Raw genomic sequence first — 18,211 nt, 5'->3', positions numbered from 1 at the left:
CTATCAGATGGGCTACTCCAACCAGTAAATCCAACCAGTAAACCTCTTAAACTTTTTTTCACACATTTCTGTCATGATTAGGATTATCACTTAATCTTCCTTCAGTCTAATCACACCTGCATCCTCAAGAATTTGGGTAAGAAAAAATGGCTCAAGAAATCCATATCACATATTTCAGTTGTGTTATTTTGTGCGTTAGACATGCTTTGTTTACTTCTGATTTCATTCCTGCATAATATGGGCGCAGACTTTAATAGGGATTTTAAAAAATAGTAGCTGTGAAAACCATTTTCATGAACAATAAAATATAAATGATGTCAGAGTCTCTTACTGAGGGAGACCAGAGAGAAGTAGGCGACCTACAGGAATGTGTTATTACTTCTGGGGGGCGGGTATCAGAGGATGCAAGTATGGAAGGAATGCTGAAAAGCACATCAAGTTGAGAAATCTCTATAAAAAAACTATACAAAATTTTTGTTTCTTTGCCACAGTTCATTGGAAGTACTGATGTTGAAGCTGAAACTCCCATACTTTGGCCACCTCATGTGAAGAGCTGACTCAATGGAAAACACCCTGATGCTGGAAAAGATTGAGGGCAGGAGGAGAAGGGGACGACAGAGGATGAGATGGTTGGATGGCATCACCAACTCGATGGACATGGGTTTGGGTGGACTCCGGGAGTTGGTGATGGACAGGGAGGCCTGGCAATGCTGTGGTTCATGGGGTTGCGAAAAGTTGGACATGACTGAGTGACTGAACTGAAGTGAACTGAACAGATCCTTTCAGTCTTCCTAGGTGTTAAGCAACTTAACTCCAGAAGGAAAGAGCTAAAAAGGCTTTCTAACTGTGGCTGGAAGGTTTCCCATGAGTGCAGTGAGGGGGCAGCCTTACTGTGAAATGTAACTTGGCAGGTGTGAAGCTATACTCTGCTTCAGAAAGTTACTTCACAGTCAGTGGTGACCTGATGATCTTATTTTGGAGGCTATCAATACAAGCACATTTAGAAAGACCAAGAGCTGAAATGAACTTATTAAAGAAGCTAATTTATAGCATTACAGGTTAAACCAGGGATTATTTCCCCTGATAACCTAAATTACATTGCTAAAAAGTACAGGGTTTGTGAAAGTCTAATATGAGTAATGACAGTCCTTCCATCTCAGTGTAAACACTAAATATGAATAAAAATAGAATGCCTTATGGCATGAAGAAATATTAACACACTGATTTGTCATCTATTCTTGGGGCATAAATTAAAATCTATTATTTTACTTTAAAGTCATGCATTTTTAAGTTCCATTGATTTTTATTTTTGCTTTAAAGTAGCAATTACATTATTTATTTCTTACTACAATTTTAACTTTGTTGTTAGACCGGAGACTCACAATCCTTATAAATGGCGATGACAGGGACATTAAATTCAGATGTACTTGGAGTAAACACTGTGCTAATTAGCTGAACTTTCCAAGGGATTAGACTGTTGACTTTATAAAAAATAGTTGATATTGTGAATTATTTTGCAAATCCCTAAAGAGGCATGATTTTCTAACATGGAGGACCGAGAATGCTTTAATATGTATACAATTTCAACACTGTATGGGGGATAAAGTAAAATTCTTTCATCTATCATCAGATTATTTAATTTAGCCAAGCAAATCTAACAAAAAAAAATCAAAATTCACAATCTTTGATGTCTCTAAGAGCAAATAGGTAATATGACAACAAATGACTAGTAAAAGTAATAAGCATATTAATAATAATAGAACAAAGCAGTTTTATTGAATAGTGAACTTCTAGGGTGGGAAAATTTATCCATTTTTTTCTTCTGTTAGATAGATAGATCCACATTCCCATTAAGTAGTATTCAAAGACAGATGCCTTCAATATTGAAATATCTAAGACTGGCACATTTGGGCCATTGCAGATATAACGTGTTAAATGTTCCATTGAGCTTGATGACTAATGTATCTTTACTAAGTGAGTTACTGTTAAGGAATGACTCAAAATCTAATGCCAAGTCTTTTACACTTTTCACTCTTTTCAAATAAATTATTGAGGGCATGAAACCCCCCAAGTGAAGTGCTAACACTAAAATCATTTATGACATCCACCTTTGACCCCTTCAGAGATCTCTTCTTATAGGGAATTTTGGTATTTTTCATATTCCTAATTTTATCCAAGGCTACTGTTTGTGTTTGTCTAATGGTTAGCAAATATAATTTCATGTTGTTTATAACAGTTAAGCATTATTTTAGTGAGAACATGTAAGTGTTCAAATAGAGGCTGAACACTGGATTTTCTACCTTATTGCAATCCTTGCTAAGAAACAAAGTGCATCAGATGTTACTTTTGTAAGATTACTTTAATTAAAGTAAATTGTTGCAAGGAGTCGCCAACTTTTAAAAATGAACTGCAAATTAGCATTATTCATTTCTATGATGTATGGCATTGTCCATAAAAATCCTGGCTAACGCTAAAGGTCAGAGTAAAAAGCACACTTACCGTCATCATATTGGCCCGAGCAGACTGTGAAGAGACAACCGAGGATAATCCCTGAAGCGAACCATTTGCAGAGAGAAAACTGTTGGAACATCTTCTGTCAAATTCCACTCAAGGCTGATCTGAAATAGAAAGAGGGAAAAAGAAATGTTTGACAAGTTCATTAATCTGTTACAGGTAAACACACCTGTCATAGCACAGAAAAGCCTTAATGACTTCATAGTTAATTACCTGTGCCACACTATCCATTATCAAAGTAGCATAATTGTTTAATGTACTAGAACTCATCTACATGAGTTTGCAGATGAGCAATCTCTAAGAAAAGACATCCATTCTGTTATTTACTTTGTAAGCAAGTAAGTTGAGATGTTAACATACTGATGACATTAGAACATCTTTAAAATTGAGACCCTGTGAGTGAATCAAATGCCAATCAGTTTAAGTCACTGAATTTATCTTCGATGTAGAACAATTCAATTATAAAATGTAAGTTTTTGCAATAACTTAAGATGTTAAGCTGTTGGTGTCCTACATAAAATTTCAATAGCCGTTTGTCTTATGGAATTACGTAGAAAAACCCACCATCAAAACAGAAATTCATTTTTAGTAGAGTGACAAGAGATTGACTTAACCATGTCATATAAGACTAAGAATAAGCCATCAGTTTTTACCACATCTGTCTTTGGAAACATTTGCATTAATTTCAGTTCTTTTGTTTTTCTTTGCAATCTGCCAGTAAATAAAGAAATTGAATGAGGTGTTAGTGGCCTGTAAGCAGATGGGCCAGTTATCTATCTCCATCAGAAAAGAAAAAGTGAATTAGCCTAAAGGGGCAAGAGAGACCATGAAGGTTGTGATAAATTGTAAAGTGCAGGGTTTGTCTGGAGAAACATGTGGGAATGTAAACCAGCGTTACTGAGTCTTCTGATTTTCCAGAACATGATACATTTCTGTTTTCCATGGTAAATTTCAAATTTCCACGTGAGACTGCTGAGTGTTTAGATAGTTGCCCAAAACTTTTTATATATTAAAAGCATCTGGCAGGTCATACTGTCTTCTAAGGTCCTTCAGTTTACAACTCCTGCCAGGGATTCTCTCTACTAAACTACTCATGGGTAAGGTCCTTCAGAATGCACAAAGGAAATAATTTGAATTTTACTTTCGCATGTATTTTGCTAAATTTGTATTTCTGCTTTATTTTTGTGCATTTTATGAGGTTTATTTGCACAATAACATGCAAAATATGCAACTTATTTAAAATCATATTAAAATTACAAGCTCAAAGAATTTTTATTCATGGAATGAAAGTGAAAGAGAAGTCGCTCAGTCATGTCCGACTCTTTGCAACCCCTTGGACTGTAGCCTACCAGGCTCCTCCATCCATGGGATTCTCCAGGCAAGAGTACTGGAGTGGGCTGCAATTTCCTTCTCCAGGGGATCTTCCCAACTCAGGGACCAAACCTGGTCTCCCGTATTGCAGACAGATGCTTTACCATCTGAGCCACCAGGGAAGCTCATAATCATGGAATCCGTGGTCCATAAATTTCAAGTCACAGAACTAGATCATAGACCTAAAATGGAATCTTTCTTCTTGTGTTTCTTCATCTTAATAAAAAGAGGGTCCTTTTTATCTAACCCTCACATATTTTCCCTCTCTAACTGGTAAAGAACTCAGCTTCTACTTTTATAACTTCTAGGCAAAGATAGAGCCCATCATTAAATATCAAACAACTATAAAAACACACGTTTATTTTAGGAAAGGAAAAATAAAATTGACAAATACGAGTCATTTTAAGAGCAGTTGATTAGAGTGGGGCTTCTTTTTAAATTCAAGTTCTTCAACTTCCCAGTTATGACTGAGCAAATGAAATAGCATCTCTGTCTCACTTACCTCATTATTAACATGGAGATACAATCGCGCCTACCTCATAAATTTATTTGGAGGATTAGGTAAATGGCTATAAATACATGCTTAGAAAAATAACTCAAAGAGAGCACTCCACAAAGCTTAAAGTAAGTGTTTTTGATTCATCATCTATGAAGTCTTCAAAGTGGTTAAACATACATTTTCTCAACTCATCTTGAGTGAAAGCTCTAAGGTAGGTATTTTGTCTCTACTCTGTGGAGGAAAGGATATGCTCACAGGCTCAAGGTTACAAACTCATGAGTGGCTAAAGTGGTAGTGAAGTTTGTAAGTTTGAAATTTCTGCTCATTCCATTACAAAAAAGGACAAAACAATTTTCAAGAGAGCACATGGTTCTGGTTTCAAACTACATGGAGGCCCAGAAGAGCTTGCTGCATTTCTTTCCTGTATACTAAGGAGAAATACTGCATACTTCTTCCCAAACTTGAAGTATATATAAGATTTGTGCAAATAATGGCTTCAATTCCTCTTTCTTTTTTTAAAGAAATGTTACAACATTAAGAAACAGAAAATAGTGTTTAAATTTTAAAAATAAAGGAAAAACACTTAAAGGATATTAGAAAAAAAAACAAAAAAAAGCTATATCCATTTTCTTTACTAGTTTTACGCTCTCTAGAATTGCAGGCAAAGTACTTACAGGTGCCTTCAAACAACACTCTAACATGGTATTGTACTTTTATTATCAATTCCATATTAAACACTGCCTCGTTCCTTGAACACAAAATTTCCCTCCAGATCTCTGTGGTCAGTAATGCTATGCTCTATCAACCTAGACCATGCTCGATTCTAAAAAGAAATGTATGCTGTAATGTTCTTTATCTTTCTGGCTTACTTCACTCTGTATAATGGGCTCCAGCTTCATCCATCTCATTAGGACTGGTTCAAATGAATTCTTTTTAATGGCTGAGTAATATTCCATGGTGTATATGTACCACAGCTTCCTTATCCATTCATCTGCTGATGGGCATCTAGGTTGCTTCCATGTCCTGGCTATTATAAACAGTGCTGCGATGAACATTGGGGTGCACGTGTCTCTTTCAGATCTGGTTTCCTCAGTGTGTATGCCCAGAAGTGGGATTGCTGGGTCATATGGCAGTTCTATTTCCAGTTTTTTAAGAAATCTCCACACTGTTTTCCATAGCGGCTGTACTAGTTTGCATTCCCACCAACAGTGTAAGAGGGTTCCCTTTTCTCCACACCCTCTCCAGCATTTATTGCTTTAGGTGATAACGATAACCCTATATGCAGAACAGAAAAAGAGACACAGAAATACAGAACAGACTTTTGAACTTTGTGGGAGAATGTGAGGGTGGGATATTTCAAAAGAACAGCATGTATACTATCTATGGTGAAACAGATCACCAGCCCAGGTGGGATGCACGAGACAAGTGCTCCGGCCTGGTGCACTGGGAAGACCCAGAGGAATCGGGTGGAGAGGGAGGTGGGAGGGGGGATCGGGATGGGGAATACGTGTAAATCCATGGCTGATTCATATCAATGTATGACAAAACCCACTGGAAAAAAAAAAAATTAAAAAAAAAAAAAAAGAAATGTAGGTGACCTATAAATAATGTCATTGTACTTGCTTGTTTGGAGGTGATTGACTATACCATATTCAACACTGTTATAGTTAATAAGACATGGTTTTGCAATTGTGATTTGAAAACACAGTTGATCCCTGAACAACTCAGGGGTTAAGGACACCAATCATCCCCCTTCCTCCAACCAAAAATCCAAATATATCTGCATCAGATGACTTATCCAAAAGCAGGAAGTTAAACCAGTTTGGATAGAATCAAGACTCTAGGTTGCTCTCAGTCCATGTATTGTGATTCTTGGGCTTCCCAGATGGTGCTGGTGGTAAAGAACCTGCCTGCCAATGCAGGAGACATAAAAGACGTGGGTTCAATCCCTGGATTGGGAAGATACCCTTGAGGAGGGCATGGCAAAGCACCCTAGTATTCTTGCCTGGAGAATCCCATGGACAGAAGAGCCTGGTGGACTACAGTCCACAGGATCACAAGGAGTAGGACACGAGTAAAGCAACTTAGCACACACACACACATTGTGATTCTCTAAGCAAACACAAATTTTCCCCCACACTTGAAGATTTGTAAAATAAAATTATAGGTGCTAATTTTATTGGAAAAAAAAAACACATAAAAGTGAACCTGTGCTATACAAACCCATGTTGTTCAAGGGTTATATGTAGTATTCTACTGTCAATAATATTGGGGGGGGAAGCAGGTTTTCCAATTATGTTATAATCTTATACATAAGTAGTTTCAGTTTCATGATATTTACTATATATTTTCTGTAGTCTTTGGAATATTTTACTATTATTTCTAAAGACACAATATATTGATTTTGAGTTTCACATCATTTGTATGATAAAGCTACCAGAATAAAATTCATATTCATTTCTCTGGCATTGAATATTCTCAGAAATTCAATTATTCAACAAGCATTTATGGAGGGTCTATGAGGTCCCAACCATTCTCATAGACAGATGGAACTTATCAATTAAAAAAATGCATATCCCTGCTTCTATGAAGCTTACATTCAGAAAATGGAATAAGGTTATATGAAACAAACAATTTCATTCTGGTGACACACCTGCTTATTTAAGTTATATGCAGAGTACATAATGAGAGACGCTAGGCTGGAGGAAGCACAAGCTGGAATCAAAACTGCCAGGAGAAATATCAATAACCTCAGATATGCAGATGACACCACTCTTATGGCAGAAAGTGAAGAAGAACTAAAGAGCCTCTTGATGAAAGTAAAAGAGGAGAGTGAAACTGTTGGCTTAAAGCTCAGCATTCAGAAAACTAAGATCATGGCATCTGGTCCCACCACTTCATGAGAAATAGATGGGGAAACAGTGGAAACAGTGTCAACAGTGTCAGACTTTATTTTGGGGGGCTCCAAAACCACTGCAGATGGTGATTGCAGCCATGAAATTAAAAGATGCTTACTCCTTGGGAGGAAAGTTATGACCAACCTAGATAGCATATTACAAAGCAGAGACATTACTTTGCCAACAAAGGTTCATCTAGTCAAGGCTATCATTTTTCCAGTGGTCATGTATGGATGTGAGAGTTGGACTATAAAGAAAGCTGAGCACCGAAGAATTGATGCTTTTGAGCTGTGGTGTTGGAGAAGACTCTTGAGAGTCCCTTGGACTGCAAGGAGATCCAACCAGTCCATCCTAAAGGAGATCAGTCCTAGGTGTATATTGGAAGGACTGATGCTGAAGCTGAAACTCCAATACATTGACCACCTCATGCGAAGAGCTGACTCATTGGAAAAGACCCTGATGCTAGGAGGGATTGGGAGCAGGAAGAGAAGGGGATGATAGAGGATGAGATGGCTGGATGGCAGCACTGACTCGATGGACATGAGTTTGGGTAGACTCTAGGAGTTGGTGATGGATAGGGAGGCCTGGCGTGCTGCGGTTCATGGGGTCGCAAAGAGTTGGACATGACTGAGTGACTGAACTGAACTGAACTGAACACACCTGCAGAAACACTTGACAAGGAAAGCACAACTAGTTCAGTCATCCTTGCTGAAAGCACCCTTGATGGTATCCAGTATCTGGAGGGTAGATTACCGTTCATCTCTTGGAGGGAAACTACATAAAAGGCCTTTCACTTTAAAGTATAAATGCAAAATCTGTCAGTACACAATGCTCTACTCTTTACCTGATGATCCTTGCCTTCTGGAGTCTGGGTTGGTTGTGGTGACACATGGCAAAAACAGCCAAGGATAACAGCAGTTTTCCCTCTGGTACATTTTTGAAAATGCTTACTCTTTTATTTAAGGCTCTGCCCTGACTACTACATGAAAAGCCAGTAATTTCTTTGAAGTATCAAAGTGTGGATACCAACACCATGATGAGAAATCCCACATCAGCATTGTGTCAGGAAGCGAGCTGAAATCTCCCAGGGAGCTGAGAGTGGAACATGAGCATTTTGCCCTTCAACAGTCTGTTCAGTCAAACTTTGGTACTTTGCTATCACTGACAACATCTAGATACAGTTGTAATAACAAAACTTGTCACTTCTATACTGCTTATACGAAATTTATACTATTTACTTCCTAGAATATTCAAACTCTCTTTCAAAGCAGTCTTAACTATGAAATTTAAAATATAAGCCTTTTCAAAGTCACCACATCTCACTATACCATATATGAATTTCCTTAACTGATTGGTTGAAAATCTTTCTTCTACTTCACTGTTGTGGGAATAAACAAGAAGGTTTTCATCGCTACAGAAAAGAGTTATCACTCATAAGCATGACCTGATGAATCAATCTTTATCTTTTTTCTTTGTAATATGCACTTTCAAAAGATAAAATTTCAGAGCCTTTATGATCTATTCTCTTTTTCTATTTATCTCTTACAATAATTTTATATATTTTATTAAATATATGTTGATATCTTTATGTTTAGGACTACCCTGGTGGCTCAGACAGTAAAGAATCTGCCTGCAGTGCAAGAGAACTGGGTTCGATCTCTCAGTTGGGAAGATCCCCTGAGGGAGGGAATGGCTAACTACTCTTGCATCTTTGCCTGGAGAATCCAATGGACAGAGGAGTCTGGTGCAGACTATGTATACTTTTATAAGGATAGTATATTTTATAAATGTGACATGCATGTGTGCATGCTTAGTTGCTCAATTGTGTCTGACTCTTGGGGACCCCAGTGAGCAACTAAGCATGCACACATGCATGTCACATTTATAAAATATACTATCCTTATAAAAGCATATATGCAAAGTAGAAAATATATTTTATTTTTGAAGAATAAAATGTGTTGAAAATTTTATATCCATATTACAACTTTATTCATAAAAACTATGTAAATAAATAAATATTTATTTTATTTAACATTATGCTATATTTATATTTATATTACATATAGATAAATATTAATCCTATATATATCTTTTTATTCATTAGCTTAATTCTGTTGCAAGGACAGAAATGGCCAGATTGCCCCTGACAGCAAAGTTACCTGTGTTTTCATCAGGCACTGTGAGAGCTAACGTTCACTGTGAGGCACCGTGAGAGCTGAGGTACCTCTCCAACCTGGCCCAAACTAATCAGACTTACCTAATCTTCGATGGAGCTTACAGTCTGACGTGCCACAGTGTCTGAGTTTACCCTTACTGCTGTTCACTTTAAAATGCATATTTGTTCATGTTCACTCTCTATGTGTTCATAATATATAAATATATACGTGTATATATATCTACACATATGTGCATTCATAATATGTGTGTGTGTGTGTGTGCCCACGTGAGCATGTACACACATGCTGACACTTCAGTCTGACTCTTTGCGACTCCATGGACTATAGCACACCAGGCTCCTCTGTCTGTGGGATTTTCCAGGCAAAAATACTGGAGTGGGTTGTCATTTCTTACTCCAGGGGACCTTCCTAACCCAGGGATCGAATTTGCGTCTCCTTTGTCTCCTGCATTGCATTGGGGTTCTTTTCTCTACTTTATATATATATATATAAATATATATAAATGCTGCCTTCCTGTTTTCACTTTTAAATGTAATTTAAATGTATATTTGTGTGTACTCTTTCTGTGTGCATTCATAATATACATATATGTGCATTTATTTCATATATATATATATATATATATATATGTACTTCCTCCCTCCCTTCCTCTCCCTCGTCTTACACAATTCAATATGTATACATACACTTTCAGTATAATGGAATCAAAGTTGATAAAAAAAAAGTTTAAAAAGTGAGGAAGAGAAGAAAGCCATAAGAACTTATTTCACTAACAGTGTAACTGCTCACAGGACATGTGTTGCATTAGAGTTTTAACATTTTAAATATAACTCAACAGTTGTAAATATTAAGTGAGAATACTTTCACTCAAAATGCATTTCCTAAAACCATATGATACAAACAAGAAAAGTCTAAGTTTAGATATTCTTCTTCTACAAACTTTGATGGATGTTAACAATAAACAGAGCTTCACTCATAGCTCAGCTGGTAAAGAATGGGCCTGAAATTTGGGAGACCTGAGTTGTTCACTTGGTTGGGAAAATTCCATGGAGTAATGACCTAAATAAAATCCCTTACAATGACACAGTGGAAGTGATAGATAGATCTAGGGAATCCATCTGATAGCCAGAGTGCCTGAAGGACTATGGACAAATATTCACAACATTGTACAGGAGATGGTGATCGAAACTTTACCCCCAGAAAAGAAATTCGAAAAGGCAAAATGGTTGTCTGAGGAGGCCTTACAAATAGCAGAGAAAAGATGAAAAGTGAAAGGCATAGGAAGAAAGGGAAAATATACCCATCTGAATGCAGGATTCCAAAGACTACCAAGGAGCGATAAGAAAGTCTTCCTCAGTGATCAATGCAAAGAAATAGAGGAAAACAGTAGAATGGGAAAGACTCAAAATCTCTTCGGGAAAATTAGAGATACCAATGGAATATTTCATGCAAATATGGGCACAGTAAAAGACAGTCCACCTGACCTGCCTCTTGAGAAACCTGTATGCAGGTCAGGATGCAACAGTTAGACCTGGACAGGGAAAAACAGACTGGTTCCAAATAGGAAAAGGAGCACATCAAGGCTGTATATTGTCACCCTGCTTATTTAACTTATATGCAGAGTACATCATGAGAAATGGTGGGCTGGAGGAAGCACAAGCTGGAATCAAGATTGCCAGGAGAAACATCAATAACCTCAGATATGCAGATGACATCACCCTTATGGCAGAAAGTGAAGAAGAACTAAAAAACCTCTTGATGAAAGTGAAAGAAGGGAATGAAAAAGTTGGCTTAAAGCTCAACGTTCAGAAAACTAAGATCATGGCATCTGGTCCCATCAGTTCATGGCAAATAGATGGGGAAACAGTGGAAACATTGGCTGACTTTATTTTTCGGGGCTCCAAAATCACTGCAGATGGTGACTGCAGCCATGAAATTAAGAGACACTTACTTCTTGGAAGGAAAGTTATGACCAACCTAGACAGCACATTAAAAAGCAGAGACAGTATTTTGCCAACAAAAGTCTGTCTAGTCAGGGCTATGGTTTTTCCAGTGGTAATGTATGGATGTGAGAGTTGGACTATAAAGAAAGCTGAGTGCAAAAAAATTGATGCTTTTGAATTATGGAGTTAGAGAAGACTCTTGAGAATCTCTTGGACTGCAAGGAGATCCAACCAGTCCATCCTAAAGGAGATCAGTCCTGGGTGTTCATTGGAAGGACTGATGCTGAAGCTGAAACTCCAATACTTTGACCACCTGATGCGAAGAGCTGACTCATTTGAAAAGATCCTGATGCTGGGAAAGATTGAGAAGGGGATGACAGAGGATGAGATGGTTGGATGGACATGGGTTTGGGTGGACTCCAGGACTTGGTGATGGACAGAGAGGCCTGGCGTGCTGTGGTTCATGGGGTCACAAAGAGTCAGACACGACTGAGTGACAGAACTGAACTGAACTGAAAGGACAGAAATGGTATGGACCTAACAGATGCAGAAGATATCGAGAAGGGATGGCAAGAATACACAGAAGAGCTATATAAATAAGCTCTTCATGACCCAAATAACCACAATGGTGTGATCACTCACCTAGAGCCAAACATTCTAGAGTATGAAGTCAAGTTGGCCTTAGGAAGCACCCCTACATACAAAGCTAGTGCAGGTGATGGAATTCCATTGAGCTATTTCAAAGCCTAAAAGATGATGCTGTGAAAGTGCTGCACTCAATATGTCAGCAAATTTGGAAAACTCAGCAGTGGCCACAGGACTGGAAAAGGTCAGTTTTCATTTCAATTCCAAAGAAAGGCAACACCAAAGAATATTCAAACTACCATGCAATTGCATTCATTTCACACACTAGCAAAGTAATGCACAAAATTCTCCAAGTGAGGCTTCAACAGTATGTGAACCATGAACTTCCAGATGTTGAAGCTGGATTTAGAAAAGGCAGAGGAACCAGACATCAAATTGCCAACATCCGTTGTATCCTAGAAAAAAGCAAGAAATTCCAGAAAAAAACATCTACTTCTGCTTCATTGACTACACCAAAGCCTTTGATGTGTGAATCATAACAAACTGTGGAAAATTCTGAAATGATGGGACTACCAGACCATCTGACCTGACTCCTGAGAAATCTGGTTGCTGGTCAAGATGTAACAGTTAGAACTGGACATGGAACAATGGACTGGTTCCAAATTGGGAAAGGAGTAAGTCAATGTTATATATTGTCACCCTGCTTATTTAACATATATGCAGAGTACATCATGTGAAATGCTAGGCTGGATGAAGCACAAGCTGGGACTTAGGAAGCATCCCATCTCAGCAATGAATATTGCTGAGAGAAATATCAATAACCTCAGATATGCAGATTACACCACCCTTATGATGGAAACCAAAGAACTAAAGAGTCTCTTGATGAAAGTGAAAGAGGAGAGTGAAAAAGAAAGAGTAAAAGAGGAAAGTGAAAGAGAAAGTGAAAAAAAAGAGAAAGTGAAAAAGAGGAGAGTGCCAAAGAATTGGTACTTTTGAATGAACTGTGGTGTTGGAGAAGACTCTTGAGAGTCCCTTGGACTGCAAGGAGATCCAACCAGTCCATCTTAAAGGAAATCAGTTCTGAATATTCATTGGAAAGACTGATGCTGAAGCTGAAACTCCAATATTTTGACCACTTGATGAGAAGAACTGACTCACTGGAAAAGACCCTGATGCTGGGAAATATTGAAGGCAGGAGGAGAAGGGGATGACAGAGGATAAGATGGTTGGATGGCATCACCAACTCAATGGACATGAGTTTGAGTAAACTCCGGGAGTTGGTGGTGAACAGGGAAGACTGGCTTGCTGCAGTCCATGGGATCACAAGGAGTCAGACACAACTGAGTGACAGAGCTGAATTGAATGCAGATGACACCACCCTTATGGCAGAAAGCAAAGAGGAACTAAAGGACCTCTTATTGAAAGTGAAAGAGGAGAGTGAAAACGCTGGCTTAAAACTCAACATTCAGAATAGAAAGCCCAGAGATAAATCCACGAACCTATGGACACCTTATCTTTGACAAAGGAGGCAAGGATATACAATGGAAAAAAGACAACCTCTTTAACAAGTGGTGCTGGGAAAACTGGTCAACCACTTGTAAAAGAATGAAACTAGAACACTTTCTAACACCATACACAAAAATAAACTCAAAATGGATTAAAGATCTAAATGTAAGACCAGAAACTATAAAACTCCTAGAGGAGAACATAGGCAAAACACTCTCCGACATAAATCAAAGCAAGATCCTCTATGACCCACCTCCCAGAATATTGGAAATAAAAGCAAAACTAAACAAATGGGACCTAATGAAACTTAAAAGCTTTTGCACTACAAAGGAAACTATAAGTAAGGTGAAAAGACAGCCCTCAGATTGGGAGAAAATAATAGCAAATGAAGAAACAGACAAAGGATTAATCTCAAAAATATACAAGCAACTCCTGAAGCTCAATTCCAGAAAAATAAATGACCCAATCAAAAAATGGGCCAAAGAACTAAACAGACATTTCTCCAAAGAAGACATACAGATGGCTAACAAACACATGAAAAGATGCTCAGCATCACTCATTATTAGAGAAATGCAAATCAAAACCACAATGAGGTACCATTACACGCCAGTCAGGATGGCTGCTATCCAAAAGTCTACAAGCAATAAATGCTGGAGAGGGTGTGGAGAAAAGGGAACCCTCTTACACTGTTGGTGGGAATGCAAACTAGTACAGCCGCTATGGAAAACAGTGTGGAGATTTCTTAAAAAACTGGACATAGAACTGCCATATGACCCAGCAATCCCACTTCTGGGCATACACACTGAGGAAACCAGATCTGAAAGAGACACGTGCACCCCAATGTTCATCGCAGCACTGTTTATAATAGCCAGGACATGGAAGCAACCTAGATGCCCATCAGCAGATGAATGGATAAGGAAGCTGTGGTACATATACACCATGGAATATTACTCAGCCATTAAAAAGAATTCATTTGAACCAGTCCTAATGAGATGGATGAAGCTGGAGCCCCTTATACAGAGTGAAGTAAGCCAGAAAGATAAAGAACATTACAGCATACTGACACATGTATATGGAATTTAGAAAGGTGATAACGATAACCCTATATGCAGAACAGAAAAAGAGACACAGAAATACAGAACAGACTTTTGAACTTTGTGGGAGAATGTGAGGGTGGGATATTTCAAAAGAACAGCATGTATACTATCTATGGTGAAACAGATCACCAGCCCAGGTGGGATGCACGAGACAAGTGCTCCGGCCTGGTGCACTGGGAAGACCCAGAGGAATCGGGTGGAGAGGGAGGTGGGAGGGGGGATCGGGATTGGGAATACATGTAAATCCATGGCTGATTCATATCAATGTATGACAAAACCCACTGGAAAAAAAATAATAATAATAATAAAAATTAAAAAAAAAAAAAAAAAACAAAAAAAAACTCAACATTCAAAAAACTAAGATCATGACATCCAGTCCCATCACTTCATGGCCAATAGATGGGGAAACAATGGAAACAATGACAGACTTTATTTTCTTGGGCTCCAAAATCACTGTAAATGGTGACTGCAGCCCTGAAATTAAAAGACATTTGCTCTTTGGAAGAAAAGCTGTGAAAACCTAGACAGAATATTAAAAGGCAGAGACATTACTTTGCCAACAAAGGTCCATATAGTCAAAGCTATGTTTTTTTCCAGTAGTCATATATGGATGAGAAAGCTGGACCATTGAGACAGCTGATCACTGAAGAATTGATGGTTTCTAACTGCAGTGCTGGTTAAGACTCTTGAGAGTCCCTTGAGTAGCAAAGAGATCAAGCCAGTCAATGCTAAAGGAAATCAACCCTGAATAATCATTTGAAGGCCTAATGTTGACACTGAAGCTCCAATACTTTGGCCACCTGATTTGAACAGCTGATTCATCAGAAATGACCCTGATGCTCGGAATGATTGAAAGCAGCAGAAGAAGGGACAACAGAGGACAAGATGGTTGGATGGCATTATCCACTCAATAGACGTGAGTTTGAGCAAGCTCCGGGAAATGGTGAAGACAGGGAAACCTGGCATGCTGCAGTCCAATGCGTCGCAAAGAATCAGTCATGACAGAGAAACTGAACAACAATAATAACCATTAAGAACTTAACATGTCAATAGGGGTTTTTCCTTTTCAAATGGCAGTTTTAATCATAAAACTCTAAATGATGGAAGAAATGACCCTGGGTTTTCTTTTTGGATAATACTACTCATCAAGGATACAAACTACTGATAAACATAGCTAACCTATTCGATTTACATGTAAAGATTATATCCTATTACAAAAAGCCAATATTCAATATAACCAATAACAAGTATAAGATATATGTTATAATAATCTATTCATACTAGTTGGCTTAATAAAATATGAATAAATTAAATATTTAAAAGGAAGTAGATTTCAATACCCATGTCTATTATGACTGAATATTCTTTTTAGTGTTTATAGATGCATTTACTCAGTAAGAATTTATTGTATATTTATTGCATGTGAGATACTCTGCTTCTACTGAAGAAATAAATCAATTTAGTTTCCTCACAATGATTTGCTATTGACCAAACAACATATTTCATATTTTTGTTCAGTATATAATTCAAAGTGCATTAGTAGTGATTCTACATTAAAGGAGTTTTAAATTTTAGTTTCCAGTTTTAAGAGATTTGCTTTCAATCTGTGCTTTCTGAATTAGCATCTAAATACTAGTCCTAGACATAAATATATTTACCATAATCTTAGAAAAATAATAATAATAAAAAAAAACTTAGCTTGACAAGATTGAGCACCAAGAAATGGAAAAAGCTCAAGCATTATTTTATCTGTGGAATGTTTGACTTAAGAACATAACCAAATAAGTCTGAAACTGAATAAAGCGCAGGCAAGTCTATGCATGATTTTCAAAGGAAACTTGAAGGAGAGTTCTGTGTAATGTCATTCTCAGGCATAGGAAACAAATGACTAATACTGTTGTTTGATGCAAGTTAAACATCCTGAGAAACACTAATAAATTAATAAACAGATTATTTTTCTCTTAACATATGTCCATTAACAAAAATAAAGGTATTAAGCCAGTGAAGAGAGATTACAGTTGAAACTTTAAAAATTACAGTGCCTTTTCTTGAGACATTATAATGAAAGTCCTAGTTTGGGATGAGAGAGACTTATGATACATTCCTAGCTCTGTCACCTCTGTGTCATATGAATGGTTAACTTGTGAGACTTGTGAGATTCTGCTTAAATTTAGAATAATAAAATTCATTTCATTCTGCTATATTCAACAGATGACAATTTTAACAACAACAACAAAAATAGCAGTACTAAAGAGTATTTACTTTTAAAATTCACTGCCTAAGTGGTTTATTGAGTGCTGATTCTGGAAAGTGTATTTTATAAGATATAGAAAATATGATAGCATGAGAAAAAAATGAAGAGATGAAAAATGAAGGGAAAAAAAGGAAGAAAGTTTAGAAGGAAGGGAGGGATGCAGGGAGAAAGGTTTATGTGAATTTTTAGTCTTTAACAGGATGTGTGAGTCACACCCTAAGGTGTCCCACAATAAACCATGCACTTGTATGATCCCCCAGCTCACCCCATAGAGTGCAGATGAAGTCTGTGACTTTGCTTTTAGCTCATAGAATATTGCAAAGATAATGCAAAACTATCCCCTTGGTTCAGTTAAATTATATAAAACTCACTCTTAGCATGGTGGAGAGAGAATTTTCCATCTGAGATTTAAGAAGCAACAATTAATATTGTAAACCACCTATGAAGAGGAACATAAGCCAGGGATCTTGTACCTGAAAGTGGCCTCCATACAACAGACTTCAGTTATACAACCAAAAGGAGAAGAATTCTGCCAATAAACTAAATGAGTCTAGGAGTCTTTCCTAATCAGTCCTAGAGATAAAAATGCAGGTTGGCAGGCAACTGATTGCAGCTTTGTAAGACATTTAACAGAGGACCCAGCTAACCGGTAGTGGGACTCCTGACCCAGGGAAACTGTGAGCTAATCATTGTGGATTGTCTTAAGCCATCAAGTTTGTGGTAATTTGTATGTAACAGGAGACAATTAATGCATAGGAGGATCTGATGGAAACATGGTATTTGTAAAACATTGATCAGTTTAGTGTTTGTTCTGAATTTTAGATAACAACTGCTTATGGGATTGAGGATGGAATCAGACATATTAAACAAAACTAAAGGGGGAAACACACATTCAACAAAGAAGAGAGTTGTCTTGCACAAACTAATGGCTATAGTTTCAATGAAAGGAAGTGTATGGGGAGCACAGTTTTCAGTGCTGTGGTGAAACAATTGAGACTGAGCGACTGAACTGAACTGAACTGATAAGAGTTGCCTGCCTTTCATTCATGGAAGTCTTCTGTACAAACATGATTTTCCTGGAGTTGTATACTATATGAGTGCATATACAGAAACTAAACACATCCTACTTTATATTACCTTTGCAGGAATTTTCAAATAAGGTACTCAACAAACTGAACCAAAAATATGTCATTTATCATAGTTAAAAAAAATAGAATATTTTGTTAAGGACTAGATCTGTAAGTTTACTGTTAATGAAAATGTTGGTAAAGATCACTATTTTGGGTGTGATAGATATTACTGCTATTAAAAGCATTAAAATATGGTACTAGTTTAGGTAAATATAGGTAAACAAATAATACACTGTTC

General features: G+C 37.4%; 1 protein-coding gene across 1 annotated transcript in view; it reads right to left on the bottom strand.

Moving 5' to 3' along the window:
* The window catches only part of PCDH15 (protocadherin related 15), a 920,738-nt gene that overhangs the window by 775,876 nt on the left and 126,651 nt on the right, over positions 1–18,211 (bottom strand). Inside the window, exon 2 of the mRNA XM_061162074.1 lies at positions 2,500–2,618. Coding sequence (XP_061018057.1) covers positions 2,500–2,590 — 91 coding nt within the window. The 5' untranslated portion in view covers positions 2,591–2,618. The remainder of the gene's footprint in view (positions 1–2,499; positions 2,619–18,211) is intronic.

The sequence above is a fragment of the Dama dama genome, chromosome 15 (genome assembly GCF_033118175.1).
Source record: "Dama dama isolate Ldn47 chromosome 15, ASM3311817v1, whole genome shotgun sequence".
NCBI lineage: Eukaryota > Metazoa > Chordata > Mammalia > Artiodactyla > Cervidae > Dama > Dama dama.
This window is presented reverse-complemented; position numbering and strand designations above follow the sequence as displayed.